General features: G+C 63.2%; 1 protein-coding gene across 1 annotated transcript; it reads left to right on the top strand.

Annotated features, from left to right (window-relative positions):
- The first annotated feature begins 6,681 nt into the window (after window positions 1–6,681).
- On the top strand, window positions 6,682–11,654 carry FOXF2 (forkhead box F2). The gene is given in 3 exon segments (XM_070360837.1): window positions 6,682–6,852; window positions 6,855–7,997; window positions 10,785–11,654. Coding segments are annotated over 3 exon segments (1,335 nt in total). The 5' UTR covers window positions 6,682–6,827; the 3' UTR covers window positions 10,952–11,654.
- Window positions 11,655–12,310: the final 656 nt, after the last annotated feature.

The raw sequence follows: 12,310 nt of genomic DNA on the forward strand, positions 1-12,310 counted from the left end.
CTGAACCCCGAGATGGAAAGCGCTTCCCCTAAAATTCGAACCGCCCCGCGGAGACGCGCGCGCGTGGACGCGCCGCGCGCTGGCCTCGCCGCGCGCTGGCCTCGCGCTGCCCGCACAAGAAGGGTCCACGGTCGGGGTCTGGGACCACCGGGCCGCGTAAATCATCCGGAGGGATGTTTGGCCCGAGTCCCTGTTTCCGAAAGGCTGTGGGAGGGTTTGGACGTTGATTTTCTGGCTGTCCTTTTTCAAGTGCGCGCCCCGCCCCACCGCAGCCCGTCTGGTGTGCGAGGATTGTTTGAAAGGGAGGAAGCATTCTTGAAGTGGCGGGTGATGGATCGTCTAAACCCTTCTGGGGCGTTTCGGGCGGGAGTTTCTAGGCAGCTCATCAATAAAGACCCCCCTGGAGAAGGGGGGCTGGAGAACAGCCCCCATCACGCAGCCCGGAGGCCTCCCGGCCGAGGCGGGGAGGGCCCAGGCAGGTGGAGACGCCTTGCCTGGACCAGCGCCTTCAGGCTGCACCTCATGGGCGCTGCAAGGTGATTTACGGGAGGCGGGGTGTGGTTCGGGGGGGCAGCAGAAAGGTTGGAGGGTTCCCAGCACCGGGGTGTCAGGGACACAGGCTGAGGCAGCCCGCGATGCCCTGCTGTTACCCTCCCAGCACCTACCCAGCGCCCTGCTGCCTGATGCTTTCCTTGGTATAGATTTCACTTGGGAGCCCCAGCCAAAAACCTGACACCTCTCCCAAATCGGGAAGGGGGCAGGTAAGGTTGAAGCGGGTCCAACCATTGGAGGTTGGACGGGCTGGGAACCCCTGGGACCAAGCCTCGGAGAGACCGCAGCCCTCGGAGATGTCTGTCTCCACGCCCTCTGGGCCTGCCTGGAAGAGGCGGCGGCCCTGGGGGTGGGAACCGCGCTGGGGAGCCAGCGGCCGCTCCCTTCTAGGGAAGACTCGAACCTCGAAGGCCAGGTGGGCTTGGGGAGGCGGCCTCGGGGCTTGTCTAGCTCGCAAGGCCTCGGGTGCATTCCCGGGCCCCTGTCCCAGAACCAGCTAGCACTCCCTCCCCCTCCAGCAGGCTTCGCGGGTCACCGAGGTCAGGCCGCCTCCGGAAGGGGACCCTCTGCCAGGCTGGGGCGGGGGAGGGCGGGAATGGGGGGACCGTTGGAGGGAAGGCTCTTGAAAGGCAGCTCCTAGGACCTAGACGGCGTCTGGGTGCCCAGAGGTCCCGAGTCGGCGCTGGGCGCCGAGCACGCTTTATTTATCCGTGCAGAGGATGCTGAAGGACAAAAGAAATATTTGGAAGTCAGAGCTGATTTATATTTTTGGAAGAGCTACGTTTCCTTTTTTGAAGAGAAGTGAGAGCGCCCCATATCCTGAGCGCAGCGGGGAGACAGAAGGGCGGTTTTGATGCTCCAGGAAGTTGGTCCATCGCGAACCAGCACGCGGGGTTCGCCGCCCCGGGAGATATTTATTTACTGGGGGGAAGGGAAGGCAGGAGGGGAGGGCAGGAGGGGAGGGCAGGAGGGGAGGGCAGGAGGGGAGGGCATGAGCCAGACGCGGGAAGAAACCCTGATTCGAGTGGGGCTGGGACCGCCAGGGCGCCCCAGGCTCGCGGCCTTGCCGGTTCGGCCTCTCCCGAGCGGTCTTGCGACCTCCCAGCGCGAACGCCTTTGCTCGCTGCCTCCGCAGTCCTGGGCGCGCACCCTCCTTCTTTCTGGGCCTAGCCCGCCCGCCAGCCCGCCAGCCCGCCCCCCCAGCGTGCCTGCTGCCTCCCCCCGGAGCCTGGGGACGCAGAAGCAGGGTGAGAGGGGCCCAGCAGGGTGGGCTCGGGAAGGGATGTAGGGCGTTCAGGGAGCCCTCGGCCCGCTCCCCGGACACAGCCCGGCTCCAGGTCTTCATCTCATCAGCGGGGCTCCCTCCCAGCCCACGAAGCCGACCCTCAATGATCTTGCAGAGGGGCTCCAGCACCCCACTTGTTCCTCCTGTTTTCTCCCAAGACTGGGAATGCCTGGGACAGGCTTCACCACTGGAAGCCTACTGGAGCCGCCCCCGTAGGAGACGGACACCTAGTGTCTGTTCCAGCACTGCCCTTCCTCTCCTTTGGGCGCGTCAGAGCTCCCACCCCTGGGAGGGATGACCACCCCTGCCACGGGAACACTGCTCAAGCCCTGCCCGCCTCCCCAGTGAACACAGCAGGACGACGGGGAGAGACCCAAGGCTGGTCCACTGTGGGGCTGCAGCAAGCGGGGGCCGGTGGGTGTCTGGGCCAGCTCCCAGAAGCACCCGAGAGATGCGTTTCCCAGCGTAGGGGGGCCTAGAAGCACGGCACCGCAGGGATGGAAGATGCGGGACCCCTGCCCTCCTCCCAGGCACCGCCCATCAGCCAAGAGAGTGACCAAGTCTGCCCCCCACCCACTGCCAGGGCTGGGGATCTGGGGCCCACCCATGGATTCAGGAAGGTGGCTGTAAAAGCGTCCTGCCCGCCGGGACACGAGCTTTGGAGAGCGGAAGAATCTATCTAAATAAACATTGGAAATTGGGTGACTGGCTTTCAAACCTGGAGGTCTGGTGCTCTGGGCCGAGGAAGGCCAGCAGACAGGGGTGTAAAATTCCCGATGTTGCCGCTCAGACCCAGGTGCCCTCTCCAAGCCCAGCCGGCGCCTCCTCCTGGCCTTGGGGCCAGACTTTCTATTGTAAATCAGAGTTTTTAGATGGGCCTCTGGGACGCTTCCTCACACAGGCTCATTCCCTGGGCGGCCCTGCCCTCTGGAGCGGCCACCTTAGCTGTGCATCAAAGCACAGGCTGGGCGGGTGGTCACTTTCCATGGGAATCGGGCACCGGTGACTCCCTAGGCGGGGAAGAGAGGGCAGGCCCAGGGCCAGGGTGCTGGTGATGGAGGTCTCAGAGGGCCGCAAGCAGGGCGGTATGGGTGCGTCTCCGGTGGGTAGCTGGTTTAGTCTAAGCCATCTCATGTAAAACCCACGCAGCTGAGAAGCATGCTAAGAACATAAAACTTAAACCACAATAATGAAGAGATTTCCTAGAATAAAATGCCGATTATAGAACAAAATCAGAGAAACACAGGCTTCCCAAAGTTTACATTCCCCTGCGCTGGGGCAGGGGGTGGGACCTTGGGGTTTGCAGCAGAAAGGAACCCACAGCCCAGATGGAGACAGTCAACCTGAGAGGGGTCAGCTTTGGGGATGCGGAGGGGACCCCGGGCACCCCGCTATTTCTGGTTAACTGAGGAGTGCCTGGTTGGATCTGTACTCATTTTAAGGAACCATACCTTTCCTTCCCCTAAGATAGAAGTCAAGACTTTTGTTGTTTATAAGATGGTGAAAGTCTATCAGGAAGAGCTTGGAAACACGGAAGCCTTCTGAGCAAGGCTATTTCAGAAACAAACACAACTTTCCTTTTCAACCCTCTGCCACACAGAAATTCAGGTATTCCTACCGGGGACAGAGAGTTTGACATAACTGGTATTGCATGATGCGCACCCAGGAGATGTGTATAAAACAGTAATTAAAACAAAGTTCCCAGAGGCTTTGCTGCCCGGCAGTGGCAGCAGTGCTGGGCTGAGACCCCGGACCTGAGCTCCGGCTGGGTCTGTCACTTGTCCACGGGTGACTGATTATCTGACCTCTGGGCCCACAGTTTCCTTATCCCTAAAGGGGAAGGTAGAGGACCACCTGAGGGTCACATGAGATGAATGCAGTGAAACCTACGAGGAACACATGGAACGGCTTCCAAAGGCAGAAGGGAGAGCTCCAGGAAAGAGGTTTGACGAGGAGCCCCTTGCTGCTCAGATAACTACGAGGGGCCCCAACCTCCAGAAGGTCCTGGAGCACAGGGCAGCAATGAGACCCTGGGGAGGGGGCCCAGGTCTGCAGACCTGCTGCCCAAAGCCTCCTGCCTCCCCAGCATCTGCCTGGCCTCCTAGGACTCTCCCCAGGCTGCAGGCGTGTGTGTCTTGCAAGTTCAGAGGGTTTAGGTAAAATGGGAAGCACCATCATTTAGATGGCAAAGCAGTTTTAAAAACTGTTGATGACTTAAGCAGGTAAGTTGGTAGAAGCCAAAAAATGTATAGTATTTTTTTTAATGAGTATCCATGAACCCTCTAAAATCCTGGGCAAATTGAGAATATTTTTTCTGGAAGAAGGCTCCATAGCTTCCATCATATTCTCAAAAAGACTCCCAAACTGAGAACTACGGGTATGCAAGGTTATCACTAACTTTGTCCTGGTTTTAGGGTTGGTGCTTTTTCTTCACTCTCTGGATCCTAAAAGCTTTTAGGACCTGAGATCCAAGGGACCCAGAATTCCAGGTGCAGAAATCAGAGAGGGCTGAGAGCCAGTGACACATCAGCTTACTGAATTTTCCCCAAACCCACTGCCTGCCACTCCCAGCTCCAAAGGAGATGACTGCCTTCCTTGTCCCTGTGCTTCTCAGCTGTGCCAGTTGCCACACACACACACACACACACACACAGGGGAGCTCCTTTCAGATATCCTTTTCTCACTCAGTTCCTACTGTATTTCATTATTTTTCAGACATTTAAAGCATTGATTTAGTAAACACACTATTTATTGAATACTTCCACTTTTACTTGTAATTAAGTTATTCCCTGTAAAATGACAAAAGGGGTAAGAGAAAAAACACCGTGAAATTAATGGGCCCCTATCAAAAAGGGGGGAAAAAAAAGACGCTCACCAGTCACTCAGAAAGGAATTCTTAGAAGTGGAAACAACTGCAAAGCCCCTTCCCCATCTCAACCAAAACATCCCATCCGGAAAAGAGCGGCTTGTTTCTTTTTTCTGTTGGAAATGAGCGGTAAACTGAGTTCATTTGGGCCGTGTTTTCTTAGCTGACTCTCGGCTACAATCAAGCCCTTTTCGGACACATTCCCATGTAGGTACCAGGGGTGCTCTGGAGGAAGCTGTCGACGCCTGTTCAGCTAATTTAGGTTTTCTTTGTCTAATTACAGTGGAGCTTAGGGAAAAGGAGCCGGGCTCAGGGCAGTAAACTGACACTCGGCCTCTGTGTGTGGTATCCAGGCAGGGTTTGATGGAAAAAGCCTGCTTCCACTCAACTTCAGGTCACTGTCTGGGGCCAGCCCAGCCCAGCCCCCAGCCTCCCCTCCCGCCCTCCGTCTCCCCTCTCCAGCCCCACCGGCGCGCTCAGCCGGGAGCAGCCCTGGGCTCAGGGCCGCCCGAAGACCTGGGGTAGACCCAGGGCCCGCCTCATGCCTGTTCCAGCCGGGCGGCTCTGGCCGCCACGTTCTTGGGACCCTGCACCACCTCTCTTTCTCTCCGCCCCGCTGAGCCGTCCCTTCTGAGCAGCCCTGCCTCCCCTGCGGTCCGCGGTCTGCAGCACCCGCTCCGGGCACCCCCATCATCCCTCTGTGGCCCCAACGGCTCCCAGTCCTCCGACCCCGGGCCCCCTTCCAGCCCAGTCCCTGCACGTGTAATCCAGAAACTAACGGTCCAGGCTCACTGGGAGGGCGTCCCGGCCTGCCTCTTGCTTAGCTGGAGAGGACCGGCCACGCTGGGTGGAGCTCTGTCCCTGGGGGGCAGCTTCGAGGGGGCTCGCGGGCCGGCGGGGGCGGCGCGGGGGCCCGGGGTGTCAAGCCGGTGACAGCAGCCTCCCCGCCTCGACACAGACAACAAACCCGGCCACCTCAGTCCTGTCACTCCTCAGGGCCTTCTTCCTGCATTTTGTACAAACTCTCAAGTGGGAACGAAAGGAAGTGGGGACAGAAGCAAACAGGCGTCCTCTCCGACCTGAAAGGAGACTCTCCACGGGCCGGGCCTCGGCCTTGGCCGCCGCTGCGGGGGCTGCAGGGCGGGCCCGAGCGGGGACGGCGCGTTACCTCTGGGCGTCGGGCGCCCGGCGCGCGGCGGGGGCTCGGCAGCCTCTGATCGCGGCGGGCGGACGGCGTCGGCGCGGGCGCAGGGGCAGCGGCTACGGAGGTCCGGCGGCCGCACACTCGGCAGAGGACCGGCCCGGGGGAGGGGGGTAAGCGGGGGGAAGGGGTAGCGGGGGAGGGGGGTGGGGGGAGAGGGGAAAGGGAGGGGAGGGGAGGAGCCGGGTGGGCCGCGCCGCCGGGGGCGCTTGGCTCCGGGATGGGCGACAGGGGTGCTGTCGGGGGCAGAGAGAAAGGAGGTTCCCTAAAGTCTAGGTGGTCGGGTTCTGCGGGGCGGGGAGGGCGGTGTCTTCCAAGGCAAATGTGAGCCGGGGTGCGATCCCTAGGCTTGCAAGGGGGTGGGTGGGGGACAGGGCGAGCGCCCGGCAGAGGCATTAAAAGGCCAAGGGGGACCCCGGAGAGCCAGGAGCGAGATAAGCGAGGGAGCGGCGGCGGCGGGGGGAGGAGTGAGCGCCGGCCCCGCGCGCCCTCCGGGGGGGCGGGGAGGAGGGGGCGGGCGGTGGGGGGACGGGGGAGGCGCGGGAGGAGGAAGTCCGAGAGACAGAGCGAGCCGCGCTCCTGAGGGGAGACGTCGGGCTCGTCCCCGGGGTCCCGGCCGCGGTCGCCGCTCGCCCGCGCAGCCGCCCGGCCGCTCCGGCTCCGCGGCCCGGAGGCCGCCGCGCAGGCCGGGCCCGAGGCCCGGGGAGGGATGCGCCGGGCGCCGCCGGCGGCCCGCGGCCTCGGCCAGAAGCGCCGGCAGGGCTGAGGGAGGCGACGGCGAGGCGCTGGCTCGCAGCGGCTGCGGCTGCAGCCCGGGCGGAGGGCTAGGGCGCTCGCCCGGCCTCTGGGCCGCCCGCGCTCCCGCGCCCCCGCGCCCGGCCCCGGGCCCGCCCCCGCCGCCCGGCCCCGCTCCCGGGCGCCCGATGACCTCCGAGGGCGGGCCGCCGCCACCCCGCCGCGCCCGCCGCCGGCCCCGCTCCGCCGCGCCCGCAGCCCGGGCCCCAGCGCGCTGCAGGCCGCCCTGATGAGCCCGCCGCCCGCCGCCGCCGCCCTGGAGGCCGCCTCGTCGTCCTCGTCCTCGTCCTCGGCCGCCTCCTCGGCCGGCGCGGCCCCGAACGCCTGCAAGAGCGCGGGCGGCGGCGCGGGCGCGGGCGCGGGCGGCGGGGGCGCCAAGAAGGCGAGCGCGGGGCTGCGGCGGCCGGAGAAGCCGCCCTACTCGTACATCGCGCTCATCGTCATGGCCATCCAGAGCTCGCCCGCCAAGCGCCTGACGCTCAGCGAGATCTACCAGTTCCTGCAGGCGCGCTTCCCCTTCTTCCGCGGCGCCTACCAGGGCTGGAAGAACTCCGTGCGCCACAACCTCTCGCTCAACGAGTGCTTCATCAAGCTGCCCAAGGGCCTCGGGCGGCCGGGCAAGGGCCACTACTGGACCATCGACCCGGCCAGCGAGTTCATGTTCGAGGAGGGCTCGTTCCGCCGCCGGCCGCGCGGCTTCAGGCGGAAGTGCCAGGCGCTCAAGCCCATGTACCACCGCGTGGTGAGCGGCCTGGGCTTCGGGGCCTCGCTGCTGCCGCAGGGCTTCGACTTCCAGGCGCCCCCGTCGGCGCCGCTCGGCTGCCACGGGCAGGGCGGCTACGGCGGCCTCGACATGATGTCGGCGGGCTACGACGCGGGCGCCGGCGCCCCGGGCCACGCACACCCGCACCACCACCACCACCACCACCACCACGTCCCGCACATGTCGCCCAACCCGGGCTCCACCTACATGGCCAGCTGCCCGGTGCCCGCCGGGCCCGGGGCCGTCGGCGCGGCTGGCGGCGGCGGCGGCGGCGGCGGCGGGGACTACGGCCCGGACAGCAGCAGCAGCCCCGTGCCCTCGTCCCCGGCCGTGGCGAGCGCCATCGAGTGCCACTCGCCCTACACCAGCCCCGCGGCGCACTGGAGCTCGCCCGGCGCCTCGCCTTACCTCAAGCAGCCGCCCGCCCTGACGCCGGGCAGCACCCCTGCGGCCCCCGCAGGCCTGCACAGCAGCATGTCTTCTTACTCGCTGGAGCAGAGTTACCTGCATCAAAACGCCCGCGAGGACCTCCCAGGTAACGTGCTGCCTAGCCGCGGGCCATTGCCTCTGGCCTCCCGGCTCTGGCGGCCGAGGCCTGGGCAACGCCGGCGCCCTTTTGGAGAGGGTAGGGTGACAGGGCCTCCCCCATACCCTTGGCCCCCGCCGGGCCTCCGGAGTTTCCACCCCTCCAGGAGGGAAGGAAGCGCGGGTGTCCAGAGTCTCCGCGGGCTGCAGGGCTCAGGCCTGGCTTGCCCGAGGGAGAAGGCTCGCGCCTTAGGGGACCTTGGCCAGGGCGCCGTGGCTGCTTTCTTTTGTCTTTTAAAGTCGGTTTTGCTGTGCTTTCACCTGAGAGTAAACGCTGTGTCCCCAGGAGGGCACGGGGTAGGCTGCACTGGGCCTTGCTGAGAGGTGTGCGGAGCAGGGAGGCAGGGCCTCCAGGAACAGAGGGGCCGGGGGACCATCACAGGAGGGACATGTGGCCAGGGAGGAGCGGCGCCCCGGCCTCCCCTCAGTGGGCCCAAGTCGATGACACACGGGTGCGGCCCAGGCCCACAGGCCCCAGGGCCCAGGGGGCTCCCCTGAGAAAGGCCTGCCCTTGGGCCCCACTTGCAGTGTTGCTGGTGTAAACCGTGCTGGTTGCAGATTATGAAAATTTATTGACTTGCCTAAGGCGGTGAGAGGTGGGAGGGGCAGACGGGGTGGAGGAGGGAATTTGAATATTTAGCCAGGTTTATGGGGACCGTGGAGATAAACCTCGTATTAACCCCTCTGCGGCACGCTGGTGTGCAGGGCAAGCGGGGCTGGAGCAGACCCATACCCACCGCACCTGGAAGAGGGTTTCCAGGCTGACACGCCTGCACTGTACGTTCGTGCATCGGCGTGGGAGCAGAGCGTCAGGGAGAGAGGAAGCCCAGAAATGGGCAAAAGATGTTGGATCCCTGGACGGTGAAGTTTCCCGAATAGGCCTTTTAACTGCGGGTCTCAGAGGTTAACTAAACAAAGACCGTCTGGGCGGACCACACCGGAGAGGATTCCAGCCTGACTCAACCCACTGAGAGCGGAGTCTTGTTCAGTTTTATGGGAATTTCAACAAGTAACCAACACAGCCGACCCTCCGCTCTTATTTTCTTTAACCCCCTCGGACTGGCTGTCAATCAGCGCCGGGCGCGCGGCGCGCTCTGCGCTCTCCCGCCCAGCGGTTCGCCTGCGGGCGCCGCGGCCTCTCCTCCCGGGTCCCCGCTCCGGCCGCCCGCTAGGCCACCACCTGCACCCCGAGGCCTCGCTGTTGGCCTGAAACACTTCCTTAAACTTTCCAAATCGCGCAGACAGAGCTTTCTGACCATTCTGAGAGGCCACCCTCGTCCCGCCCCGCACACCAGGCGCGCCCAGGTCCCAGAAGCGCGGAGACCGGCGGGCACAGCCCCTCTAGAGGAGAAGGGACTCCGCCTCCCAAGCCCCAGGGCTCGCGCGCCCTTCGGGCCGAGTCTGCGGCCTGAGGAGTCCCTGGCCAGCCTGGACGCTCTGCTTCGCCCTCCTCACCCCCACCGCCCCTCCAGTGCCCTGACCCCCGCCTCCGCCAACGCTCTTCCCCGCGGCCTGGCGGCCGTCTCCCGGGCCAGGTCCCTCAGGAACCCGGGGCTGCGAGTGGAGCAGGGAGGCCGAGAAAGAGTCCGGAGCGCGCACCCAGCTCGCCCCGGAAGACCCAGGCCGGCGTGCTCGAGGAGGCCCCTCGGCCTCGGCCTCATCGAAGCGCCACAGGGGGCCCCGGATTAGAGCCGCGGGAAGCGGCGCCGCCAGGTGCTTTAGCCTGGGGGCGGGAGCACCTGCGCGGCCGCAGGGACTCGCGTCTGGGCGCGCGGTGGGCCGCAGTCGGCGCCGCCCGACGCCGAACATGGGCCGAGCTTCTGGCCACGGGGCTGCCGGGCGGCTCCGCAAGCGCAGGGCGACCCGGCGAGGCGCCGGGCCGCGGGGTAGGGTGTGCGCGCGGAGAACCGCCCGCCGGGCACCGGTGAGGGCTGCGGATTCCCCAGCGCGGGAGGCTGGAGAGGCCTCAGGGAGCAGGCCTAGCCCAGCGGGGCCTGAGAGGCCTGCCCCTGGACCCCCAGCCAACTGCGCCCCCCCGGGCCGGAGGCGCCGAGAAAGCAAAAGCAAAAGTCGGCGACAGGAGGCCGGCCTCAGGTCCGGGAAGAGGCTGCGGGCCGGCCCGGCGCTCCAGGGGCTCCCGGCGCGGCGGAGGGGCCGCGGCCGAGCCCTTGCCCAAGGGCAGGCCCTGTCCTTGGGCTCTCCCCTGTCTAGAGGCACGACCCCGGGACGGGCGCGTTCTCCCGGCCCCTCTCCCCGCCAGTGTTTTCTGCCCCCTCCGCTCCTCCTGCCACTGCCTGGCGATCAGTTGTTTGGGAAATAATGCGGGGCAGGGGCTGGAAACCAGAAGCGAGGGAGCCCGTGGTGTTTCTGGGCTGGGAGCCCTAGGGCCAGTGCCCAGGGCCCGGGCCGGTGGCTGTTAGAGCCCCTCCGGCCTCCAGGATTAATAGGAACTCAGGAACGAGAGCCTGGCTTCTGGGTAAGCGGCCTGTGCTCCGTGTTTGTGGGCCCCTCAAAACCAAATAGCAAACCGGAATTCCAAGAGTCATCCTGTGGCCAAAGCTTGACACTCAGACATTCTGGGGCTGGGTTTCCTCTCCCAGGTTTTCAGCAATAGAAAGACAGGCCCACCCGCTTGTAGTCAAAGAGATGCATGTTAAAGGACAATTTTAAGAATCACAGGCCGTGCCCTAGTGGAACAAACGTTTCTGAAGAGCGTTTCTCTTCTCTCCCCTTTCAGTGGGGCTCCCTCGATACCAGCACCACTCCACGCCTGTGTGCGACAGGAAAGACTTCGTCCTCAACTTCAACGGCATCTCCTCCTTCCACCCCTCTGCCAGCGGCCCCTACTACCACCACCACCACCATCAGAGCGTCTGCCAGGATATTAAGCCCTGTGTCATGTGAACGCAGGGCGGGGGCCGGCCCAGGCCCCCGCTGCCCCCCGGGCGATGACCGAGGTGGACTCCCAGTGTGGCCACGCCAGTCACTTGGAGACCCCAGGTGAGCGTCACGCATTGATGTTTGTCCACTCTTAGTAGGAGGACAACCCCCGGTGAGGTAATGCCCCAAACACACGGAGGCTCCCAGCGACGGGAGATGGTGAAAACTTACCACGCAGAAAACACAGACGTGGAACTCTGGGATCTTCATTGCCTTCAGTAATCAGGGTCTGAAACAGGCAGACGGGCTGTGTGTGTGTGTGTGTTTTTCTTTGTCTATGGAAAATGTGTGTGCTCTTTTTTTAAAAAAGGCAGTGCCCAGCACAAGATTCCAAGAGAGCCTCATCTTGTTGCCTGGCTCAGTGGGAGAGCTGTATTTTGCCAAACACTACCTTTGGATCCAGGTGCCAAAGAACATTATCAAGAAAGTATTTAGCAATGATGTGTCTAGTTTAAGAAACGTGGTCTCCAGTATTGTGACAATACAACGTTTTTACAAGGCTGTTTTCTACCACCATAGTTTAAAGATATTTTTATGATCTTCGTGTATACTCACACTTTGCTTGTATCTTAAAAGGAGGATATATTTGCACTTATGTATACTTTTACAGTTTGCCAAACTATTTTGATGTACAATTTTTTCAATAAAATGTATATAACAAATAGTTGCCGGGGGGACCTCTCTCCTCCATGGGCATCTGATCGCCAGGATGATGCAACTCTACACTGGGCAGGATTTTTTTCTAAGCTGTGTAATTGGCGTGGTGTGGGGTCTGTGCCTTGAGTAACGCAGGCCAGGTTCTGATTGCGGGTCTTCTCAGGAGAGAAAGGGAAGAAGAAACGTTTTCTGTTATTTCTTTGCTTCACCCTCGCTCTTTCTGGCCAAACCGAAACCAGAAAGTGAAAGGAGCTTAAAGGAAAGCCAGGCGCCCCTGCCCTTCGCTGTCCTTCCCAAGTGCCCGGCCTCTGCACCGTGCTTTCGCTTCCCCACCGGCTGGGCTGGGCTGCCCTCCTCCGGCTGCGAGCAGAGGGCAGGTGCCCAGGACACAGGCCCTGCATCCTTAGGTGGCCGTCAGATCCCTGTGTCTGGAGGGGAAGGTGAGGAGGGTGTGGGCAGTCCTGGCATCAGGGACAGAAGCAGGATGAGGCATGTGTCCACCCCCAGTTCGGGGCACAGAGGTCGGCGCCCACGTGCCGCCCCGGTCTGCCTCTCTGCTCCCATCCGTCCTTCTCCAGGGAGCCGTGGTTTCCCTTGGGATTCCCTCTTGGCCATTTCCTTTCTTGCTTGGTTTCCAGGCCTTCCCAGTCACAGATGCTGAAGGCC

Source organism: Bos mutus, chromosome 23, assembly GCF_027580195.1.
Source record: "Bos mutus isolate GX-2022 chromosome 23, NWIPB_WYAK_1.1, whole genome shotgun sequence".
Classification (NCBI taxonomy): Eukaryota; Metazoa; Chordata; class Mammalia; order Artiodactyla; family Bovidae; genus Bos; species Bos mutus.